This window comes from Psammomys obesus, unplaced genomic scaffold, assembly GCF_907164565.1.
Source record: "Psammomys obesus unplaced genomic scaffold, mPsaObe1.curated_primary_1811, whole genome shotgun sequence".
NCBI classification, from domain to species: domain Eukaryota; kingdom Metazoa; phylum Chordata; class Mammalia; order Rodentia; family Muridae; genus Psammomys; species Psammomys obesus.
Genome location: NW_026596069.1, coordinates 34,438,069 through 34,448,853, shown reverse-complemented (window position 1 = coordinate 34,448,853; position 10,785 = coordinate 34,438,069). Strand labels below are relative to the sequence as shown.

Below are 10,785 nucleotides of genomic sequence, written 5' to 3'. Positions count from 1 at the left end.
CCTTCCTTCCTTCCTTCCTTCCTTCCTTCCTTCCTTCCTTCCTTCCTTCCTTCCTTCCTTCCTTCCTGTGTGTGTAGTCCTGGTTGTCCTGAAATTAATTCTGTAAATCAAGTTGGCCTTGACATCCTCCTTCCTCTACCTCCTGAGTGCTGGGATTAAAGGTGAGCGCCATCACCACCTGGTTAAAAACACTTTTTTTTTTTTTTGTTCCTGTCTTTGTCTACATCAGAAATCTAGTAGTCATTCTTAATTCTAATGCATTGAAGTTCAGCCAGTCACTACATTCTGTTACTTTTAAAAAAAATGTGTTTGTGTTTCTTGCATGTTTGTCAATCACTTTCATGCCTGATGCCCTTGGAAACCAGGAGAGAGCACCTCTCTGGAACTGGGTACAGATAGTTCTAAGCTACTTTCTAAGTGCTTGGAACTGAACCTGAATTCTTTGGAACCAGTGCTTTTAACTGATGAGCCATCTCTCCAGCGCCAAATTCTATTTATTTTATCTCTAAAATTTTTTTGAAGTCATCAACAACTTTATTGACAGATAAAAGGAGCCTGTAAACTCACCTTTTTGTCTCTTGCTAATAGAAACTCTGGCATCATGGCCTGCTACTACTTCTAGGATCCCTTTTGCTCCCCTTGCTTCTCTCCAGTTTGCTAATTTTTTTTCCAGTTTTTCAAGACAGGGTTTCTCTGTGTAGCCTTGGCTGTCCTGGACTTGTTTTGTGATCAGGCTGGCCTCTAACTCAGAGATCCACCTGCTTCTGCCTTCCCAGGTGCTGGGATTGCAGGGGTGGCTTTTTTCCCCTCCTAGTTTGCTAGTCTTAGACTAAGGTTCCACTCTTCTCATGGTGCTTGCTGTTATGTATATTAGATGCAATCTTCTCTTCCCTCCTCATCTCCTTTGTGTATGTTCATGCACAGGTTAAGACTGTTTTTAGAGGTTTTTTTGGTTTTCCTTTTTGTTTTGGCTGGGCAGCCTAGGCTAGCCTAGACCTTACTCTGCAGCCAGGCTGCCCTTGAATTAGATCTTAGTACATCTGCCTCCTTAATGTTGGGATTGTGGGTGTGATGTTACATCACAACTAAGGTCTATGTGTATGTGTAGAAATAGTTCCTTGTTGTTTCTTTGAAACAAGGTATATTTAATGGGAAAAGATTGCTTCACTTTGTGTTAGGCATAGAAGCCCTCATTGTCTTCCTGGTGCATGAATCAGCAAGTCTTTTTGCAAGTGGTGACTCTCCTTCACAGGGTGCTCACATTGCAGTTTTTAGTTTTCTGTGAGTTTGATTATTGTGTTTCCCCGGTAGACTTCAAGCAAGTTCAGAAATGACACCCATAAGGTGTCCCTTATAATCCGAGAAGTCTACTGCAAAGTAATACTGCAGAGATATTGTGGACATGGCAATAAGTGTTCTCTGGTCAGTTTTGAGTATTCTGTGAGTGGTCAGTCAACAGTGTAGTCATTTTTTCTCTTTTTTGTTGGAGACTTGAGTATTTTTTTTTTTTTTAATTCTGTTGTATTCATTTACATCTTCAAATTGTAGCATATAACAAATTCTCAGCCTATCTCCTGGAACAGCAAGAATTAACACCAGAATTGTTCTTCAGTTGTTTGTGTGGCCACAGCACTTTAAAATAATTTCATACTATGCATGAAGATACTCATCCCAGAATTTTGAATGTGTTTCTGCTGTGCAAGGAACAATAACGGAGAAATCGATTTCTCTTTAACTTCTGAAATTAGTACTTACGTCTTCTCTGTGTTACCCTTTCAATAACTGTTGTTAATAATTGATTATTTTCATAGAAAAGGTAGGCACCACTAATGAATCAGGCCTTGGTCATAAGTGATGATATACAAACTGTGGTTAGTTCCCTCTTCATGCTGGGTCAAAAGCAAATGCAGGATTTATTTATCAGTTACCATATTTGGTTTTCTAAGTATTGAAACTTTCTTGTTCACAGCTCTTGGACAAGCACAAGACTATAGAGAGCATGGTGGAGCTTTTGGACTTGTATCAGATGGAGGACGAAGCCTACAGCAGTCTTGCAGAGGCCACAACTGAACTCTACCAGTATTTACTTCAGCCATTCCGAGACATGCGAGAGCTTGCCATGCTGCGAAGACAACAGATCAAGGTAACTTTTTTCTTTTAAGCCTAAACTGTAACCTCTCTGCTTAATGGCTCTGAGGCTTGCTAGTCACATATTTTAACTACAAAAGTTTTTAAAATAATGCAAGCAGATTCTTGGCCTCTCTTCTAGAAGGCCGAGGTCTACTGTTGGGGCAGTTATTATCATACTCAAACTCTTGAAAAATGTTGAATTGTCAGTTTTTTTTTTAAATTTTTTAACTTTTATTAATTACACTTTATTCATTTTGTATCCCCCATAAGCCCCTCCCTCCTCCCCTCCCGATCCCACCCTCCCTCCCCTTTCTGCATGCATGCCCCTCCCCAAGTCCACTGATAGGGGAGGTTCTCCTCTCTTTCTTTCTGGTCTTAGTCTATCAGTTCTCATCAGAAGTGGCTGCATTGTCCTCTTCTGTGGCCTGGTAAGGCTGCTCCCCCCTCAGGGGGAGGTAATCAAAGAACAGGCCAATCAGATTATGTCAGAGGCAGTCTCTCTTTCCATTACTATGTAACCCACTTGGACACTGAACTGCCATGGGCTACATCTGTGCAGGGGTCTTAGGTTATCTCCATGAATAGTCCTTGGTTGGAGTATGAGTCTCTGGGAAGTTCCCTGTGTTCAAATTTTCTTGTTCTGTTGCTTTCCTTGTGGAGTTCCTGTCCTCTCCAGCTCTTGCTATTTCCCACTCCTTATATAAAATTCCATTCACTCTGCCCGACAGTTGGCCATCAGGCTCAGCATCTGCTTTGATAGTCTGCAGGGCAGAGGCTTTCAGATGCCCTCTGTGGCAGGTTCCTAGGTTGTTTCCTGTTTTCTTCTCTGGCTTTCAGAGGCCCTCTGTAGCAGGTTCCTAGGTTGTTTCCTGTTTTCTTCTTCTTCTGATGTCCATCCTCTTTGCCTTTTAGGATGGGGATTGAGCATTTTAGTTAGGGTCTTCTCTTTTGCTTAGTTTGTTTAGATGTACAGATTTTAGTGGGTTTATCCTATGTTGTATGTTTATATGAGTGAGTATATGCCGTATGTGTCTTTTTGCTTCTGGGACAACTCACTCAGGATGATCCTTTCTAGGTCCCACCATTTACCTGCAAATTTCATGATTTCCTTATTTTTCATTGCTGAGTAATACTCCATTGTATAGATGTACCACAATTTCTACATCCATTCTTCAGTTGAGGGACATCTGGGCTGTATCCAGCTTCTGGCTATTACAAAGAAGGCTGCTACAAACATGGTTGAGCAAATGTCCTTTTTGTGTACTTGAGCTTCTTTTGGATATATGCCTAGGAGTGGTATGGCTGGATCTTGAGGAAGCGCTATTCCTAGTTGTCTGAGAAAGTGCCACATTGATTTCCAGAGTGGTTGTACAAGGTTACATTCCCACCAGCAGTGGAGAAGGGTTCCCCTTTCTCCACAACCTCTCCAGCATGTGTTGTCAGTTGAAATTTTGATCTTGGCCATTCTGATGGGTGTAAGGTGAAATCTCAGGGTTGTTTTGATTTGCATTTCCCTGATGGCTAATGATGTTGAACATTTCTTTAAGTGTTTCTCTGCCATTCGATATTCCTCTACAGAGAGTTCTCTGTTTAGCTCTGTTCCCCATTTTTTAAGTGGATTACTTGGTTTGCTGCTTTTCAGCTTCTTTAGTTCTTTATATATACTGGATATGAGTCCTCTGTCAGATAAAGGGTTGGTGAAGATTCTTTCCCAATCTGTAGGCAGTCGCTTTGTTTTGATGATGGTGTCCTTTGCTTTACAGAAGCTTTTCAGTTTCATGAGGTCCCATGTATTGATTGTTGCTCTTAGAGCCTGTGCTGTTGGTGTTCTGTTCAGGAAGTTTTCTCCTGTACCAATGAGTTCTAGGGTATTCCCCACTTTTTTTTCTAGCCGATTTAATGTGTCTGGTTTTATGTTGAGGTCTTTGATCCACTTGGACTTCAGTTTTGTGCAGGGTGATAAGTATGGATCTATTTTCATTTTTCTACATGTAGACATCCAGTTGGACCAGCACCATTTGTTGAAGATGCTATCTTTTTTCCATTGTATAGGTTTGGCATCTTTGTCAAAAATCAGGTGTCCTTAAGTGTGTGGGTTTATTTCTGGGTCTTCTGTTCGGTTCCATTGATCCACCATTCTGTTTCTATGCCAGTACCATGCAGTTTTTATAACTGTTGCTCTATAGCACAGCTTGAGATCAGGGATGGAGATACCTCCAGAAGATCTTTTATTCTAGAGGATTGTTTTAGCATTTCTCGGTTTCTTGTTATTCCATATGAAGTTGAGAATTTTTCTTTCCAGGTTTGTAAAGAATTGTGTTGGCAATTTGATGGGAATTGCGTTAAATCTGTAGATTGCTTTTGGTAAGATGGCCATGTAACATAGGATTACTATGTTAATCCTGCCAAGCCATGAGCATGGGAGATCTTTCCATCTTCTCATATCTTCTTCTAATTCTTTCTTCAGAGACTTGAAATTTTTTTCATACAAGCCTTTGACTTGCTTGGTTAGGTTCACACCAAGGTACTTTATGTCATTTGTAGCTATTGTGAAGGGTGTTGTTTCCCTAATTTCTTTCTCGGCCCTTTTGTCTTTTGTATACAGGAAGGCTACTGATTTTTTTTTTTTTTTTTTGAGTTAATTTTGTATCCAGCCACTTTGCTTGAAGGTGTTTATCAGCTGTAGGAGTTCCCTGGTAGAGTTTTTGGGTTCACTCAGGTATACTATCATATCATCTGCAAATAGTGATACTTTGACTTCTTCCTTTCCCATCTGTATCCCCTTGATCTCCTTAAACTGTCTTACTGCTCTAGCAAGGACTTCCAGCACTATGTTGAAGAGATATGGAGAGAGTGGGCAGCCTTGTCTTGTCCCTGATTTCAGTGGGATTGCTTTAAGTTTCTCTTCGTTCAGTTTGATGTTGGCTATAGGCTTGCTGTATATCGCCTTTACTATGTTTAGATATGTGCCTTGTATCCCTGATCTCTCCAATACTTCAAACATGAATGGATGTTGGATTTTGTCAAATGCTTTTTCAGTATCTAGGGAGATTATCATGTGGTTTTTTTTTCTTTCAGTTAGTTAATATGGTGGAATACATTGATGGATTTCCATATATTGAACCACCCCTGCATACCTGGGATGAAGCCTACTTGGTCGTAGTGGATAATATCTTTGATGTGTTCTTGTATTCGGTTTGCAAGTATTTTGTTAAGTATTTTTGCATCAATGTTCATAAAGGAGGTTGGCCTGAAATTCTCTTTCTTAGTTGAGTCTTTGTGAGGTTTAGGTACCAAGGTGACTGTGGTTTCATAGAATGAATTTGGTAATGTTCCTTCTGTTTCTATTTTGTGGAATAGTTTGAAGAGAATTGGAGTTAGCTCTTCTTTGAAGGTCCGGTAGAATTCTACGCTGAAGCCATCTGGTCCTGGGCTTTTTTTGGATGGGAGACTTTTGATGACCGCTTCCATTTCTTTGGGGGATATAAGACTATTTAGTTGATTTACCTGGTCCTGGTTCAGCTTTGGTAAGTCAAATCGATCAAGCAAATTGTCCATTTCATTTAGATTTTCAAATTTTGTGGCATATAGACTTTTGAAGTAAGTCCTAATGATTGTTTGGATTTCCTCAGTGTCTGTAGTTATGTCCCCTTTTTCATTTCTGATTTTGTTGATTTGGGTGGTGTCTCTCTGCCTTTCAGTTAGCTTGGCTAAGGGTTTGTCGATCTTGTTGATTTTCTCAAAGAACCAGCTCTTGGTTTCATTGATTCTTTGAATTGTTTTATTTGTTTCTAATTGATTGATTTCAGCCCTGAGTTTGATTATTTCCAGCCGTCTACTTCTTTTTGGTGTGTCTGCTTCTTTTTCTAGGGTTTTTAAGTGACCCATTAAGTTGCTTGAATGAGCTGTCTTGAATTTCTTCTTGAAGGCACTTAGTGCTATTCACTCTCCTCTTAGCACTGCTTTCATTGTGTCCCACAAGTTTGGGTATGTTGTGTCTTCATTTTCATTGATTTCTAGGAATACTTTAATTTCTTTATTTCTTCCCTGACCCAGCTCTTATTCAGTAACAAGTTGTTTAGTTTCCATGTGTGTGTAGTCTTTTTGCTATTTCTGTTGTTGTTGAGGTCTAGCTTTATTCCATGGTGATCAGACAAGATACAAGGGATTATTTCAATCTTCCTGTATCTGTTAAGGCTTGCTTTGTGACCAACTATATGGTCTATTTTGGAGAAGGTTCCATGAGGTGCTGAGAAAAAGGTAAATTCTTTTGTGTTTGGGTGTAAAGTTCTGTAAATGTCTGTGAGGTCCATTTGATTCATGACCTCTGTTAGAGACATTGTTTCTTTGTTTAATTTCTGTTTTGTTGACCTGTCCTTTGTTGAGAGTGGGGTGTTGAAGTCTCCCACTATTAATGTGTGGGGATCTATATGTGGTTTAAATTTTCTCAATGTTTCTTTAACAAATGTGGGTGCTCTTGTATTTGGGGCATAGATGGTCAGGATTGTGATGTCTTCCTGGTGGAATTTTCCCTTGATGAGTATGAAGTGTCCTTCCCCATCTCTTTTTATTAATTTTTGTTGAAAGTCTATTTTGTCAGATATTAGAATGGCTACTCCTGCTTGCTTCTTGGGTCCATTTGCTTGGAAAGTCGTCTTCCAACCTTTTACCCTCAGGTAATGTCTATCTTTGTGCCTTTGGTGTGTTTCTTGTATACAACAGATTGCTGGGTTTTGTTTACGTATCCATTCTGTTAATCTGTGTCTTTTTATTGGAGAGTTGAGTCCATTGATGTTGAGAGAGATTAATGACCAGTGACTGTTAGATCCTTTGATTTTGATGTTGGGTATAGTCATAAGGTAGTGTGCTTGGTTGTTTTTTGTTTTACTGTAGTAGGGTTTTCTTGAAAGAAGCTAATTTTCTTGGGTTGTATTTTTCCTTCCAGTGTCTTCTGTAATCTTGGATTTGTGTGTAGGTATTGTTGAAATTTGTTTTTTGTCTCTGTCTATGAGGACTGAGAGTTTTGCAGGGTATAGTAGCCTGGGCTGACATCTGTCTTCTCTTAGGGTCTGCATGATATCCGTCTAGGCCCTTCTGGCTTTCATAGTCTCTTTTGAAAAGTCAGGTGTGATTCTAATGGGTTTGCCATTATATGTTACTTGGCCTTTTCCCCTTGCAGCTTTTAGTATTTTTTCTTTGTTCTGTATACTTACTGTTTTGGTTATTATGTGGCGGGAGGATTTTCTTTTCTGGTCAAATTTTTGGGTGTTCTGTAGGTCTCATGTATTCTTATTGGCCTCTCCTTTAACTTGGGGAAGTTTTCTTCAATGATTTTGTTGAAAATATTTTCTGGGCCTTGGCGAAGGGAGTCTTCTTTTTCCTCTATACCTATTATTCTTAGGTTTTGTCTTTTCATATTGTCTTGTATTTCTTGGACGGTCTGTGTCAGGAATTTTTTTGGATTTAACATTTTCTTTGACAGATACATCGATTTCTTCCATTGTATCTTCCACACCTGAGATTCTTTCTTCCATCTCTTGTAGTCCATTGGTTATGCTAACCTCTGTAGTTCCTCTTTTCTTCCCTACGTTCTTTCTCTCTGCAGTTTCCTCCATTTGTGTGTTCTTTAACTTTTCCAATTCTGTCTTCAGATCTTGAGCCATTTTGTTGATTTCCTTCACCTGTCTGACTGTATTTTCCTGTTTTTCCATCACTTCTTTCAGCTGTTTGTTTGAACCAACCTCTGTTTTTTTTTTTTTTTATTTCATTCAATGCTTTAAGCATTTCCTTCCTAAATGCCACATACTGTTTGGCTGCAACTTCTTCTATTTCTTTACAGATGGCAATATTCTGTTTGAGTTTATCTTCCTCTGTGTCTTTACATATCTTATTTGTTTCCTCTGTTATCATCTTCATGAGCATAATTGTTAGGTCATCTTCTTGGATTTCAGTTTTGCTGGGGTGTCCAGGGCTACTTGCCCCTGGGTAACTGGGTTCTGGAGATGCCATATTGTTCTGTCTTTAGTTGCTTGAGCTTTTACACTGGACTCTACCCATTGGGCTATCTTAGGTGTTTGGGGTTAGTTTCTGGTGGTTCCTGGGGATCCTGTGTTAGAGAGAAATCCCCTTGGCAGAAAGCTGGTTTTTCTTGAAGGAAGGTCTCCTCAGCTTTTTGGGTATAGATAGTCCCTGGATGGCTGGTGTTTTTTCAGGAGTTGCTGCTGCTCACCTCAGGGATAGAGATCTGAGTGGTAACTGTGGTCTTTGTTAGTCGAGAGAGTTCTCCTCTCACCCAGGGAAGTCCTGAAGACAGCTGCCCTGTTTCTGGGTTTCTTGTTGTAAATTTAATGATCAGCTGCTGTGACCCAGTTGGACATCTGGCGCGCAGCAACTGTTTGTGCCTGTGTCTGGAGCACAGCTCAATGATGGCGGCTGGGCCCTGCCGGTCTGTGAGACTTTTTCCAGGGAAGGACTGGGTGATTTAAGTCAGTACAGTTTCCTTCCTTCCCTGTGGATTCTCTGGAAACAGGGACTCCCAGTCTCTTTTTTGCCCTGGGGTGCACAGCTCAATCTCCACCAGAAACTACCTGTGTCTGCCTTTCCGGCCTTTGGGAGCCTGGGCGTCTGCCTAAACTGGGAAATTTTCCCGAGACCTTTTCGGGGTGGTAGTATCAGCAGAGTGCTCTGAGATCAGACCAGCCGATTCCCTCCCTATGGGTTTGCACCCCACAGTGAAACTCAGTCTCCAGTGCCCTGGGGCCCATAGTTCTATCTGAGGCGGCAAATCAGGCGCGCAGGCAGGGCTCTGTGCAGGCGCCTGGGTCCCCGGCTCTGGCTCCGGGTGGCTCCTGGGGCACCCGCGGACCCCGAGTCTTTTCCAGGGGATGTCTGGGTGACCTAAGGTCGGTCCCAATCGTTTCCTGCACGGTGGGGTTATCCCTCGACTGAAAATTCCAGTCTCTGATAGAGTGGTGATCAAAGTTCAGTCTGGGACCATGACCAGAGACACTAGTGTGTGGCTCTGGGCTGGGGCTGGTGGCCAAGCGTCTGGCAGAACGGGGATCTCTTCCGAGGTTTAGCCGGGTGAGTTAAAAGCTGATTGAATCCCCACCGTGGGGTATCCTCTCACCTGGGAAACACAATCGCGTGTGTTTTATGGCCGTGAGTTCTGATTGCTGGTCACTGTGCCGATCCTGCTGTGCTGCTGGTCAGAATGAGAGTCCTCCCGGCGCCGCCATCTTTCCCTGCTCTCAAATTATCAGTTATTTTAAAAGAAATTTGATACTTGGATTAAAAGGGTGTCAGAAATGTAAGATTGGAAATTAAAATTTATGTAACTTCTAAAAATTAACTGTAGACATATATTGCGAATCCAACCTGAAAGGTAGAAAAGAACTAGATGACATTGGCATCCCGCCACTCTTGACTACTTACTATATTTGCAGACATCACCTGCAAATTCAACATTAAGATTCATCCTTGGAGTTCTATTAACAATTTGTGGATTGAATATTCACTTGAGAAAATCTATAGACTATGTGGGTGAGCTACTGTCACTACTTATTCCGTTTTTCCTTGGGAATCAGTGTGTGGAAAAACATTTAAAATTATAACTTTAAGGTAAAAATAATATTTGTTGTTCTAAACTGTTGTCTCTCATACCATCAACCACTACTGTTTTTTTTCTTTGTGCTTCTTATGAATATTTACATACAGGCATATTCTCTAGTAATTCACTACATCTTCTTATTGAGTTCATAGTGTGTCAGGTGAGTATGATACGTGGTGCTATTATGTAAATTACTCATTGGAATCATATATGTCTTTGTCCATAGCTAGTATTAGCAACTTAGGGAACTGTAATTTTAAAAGTGTTTTAAAACTATATTATTTACTAGCTACTGTTATTAGAAAATACATGTATTTTTTAAAAAGGAGTTATAATTGATTTGGCAAAATATTTGTTATAAGCACAACTAAAGTTGACTCTTATTACATATTATCATGTGGCTGTGATACTGTTTAGTTCTTCTGAAGATAATTGTCTTAGGGTTTCTTTTGTTGTGATGAAGTATCATGACCAGAAGCAGCTTGGGGAGGAGTGGGCCTTTTCAGCTCCCCTTTCCTAGTCCATCACTGAAAGAAGTCAGGACAGAAACTTAAAGAGGGTAGGAGGTGATGCAGAGCCCATGGAGGAGTGCTGCTTACTGGCTTGCTCTCCATGGCTTGCTCAGCCTCCTCCTTATAGCAACAACCTAGGGATGCCACTGCCCATACTCCTATTATCATCAAGATAATATACCAGAGAGTTATCCACAGGATATCTAGTAGGGGCTGTTTTCTCAATTGAGGTTCTTCTTCTAAAATGACTCTGGCTTTGTGTCAACTTAACATAAAACTTACCAGCACAATAATTGAGAATTGAGACTTACATAGAAGATTATAATAAAGCTAGTTATATCAGTAAAATTTCAAAATTCCTTTTTACATTTTTTTTTTTTTTTGTAGTGGTTAAATTGAATCTAGGGATTTATGTTTGTTTTTGGTTTTTTGAGTTTCTCTGTTGCACTTTGGCTGTCCTGGAACTGGCTCTGTAGACCAAGCTGGCCTGGAACTCACAAAAATTCACTTGCCTCTGCCTCCCAGAATGCTGGG

At 40.5% G+C, this 10,785-nt stretch overlaps 1 protein-coding gene across 1 annotated transcript in view; it reads left to right on the top strand.

Annotated features, from left to right (window-relative positions):
• Positions 1-10,785, top strand: part of Jmy (junction mediating and regulatory protein, p53 cofactor) — a 74,124-nt gene that overhangs the window by 19,259 nt on the left and 44,080 nt on the right. Inside the window, exon 2 of the mRNA XM_055625516.1 lies at positions 1,970-2,143. Within this exon, the coding sequence (XP_055481491.1) occupies positions 1,970-2,143 (174 nt within the window). The remainder of the gene's footprint in view (positions 1-1,969; positions 2,144-10,785) is intronic.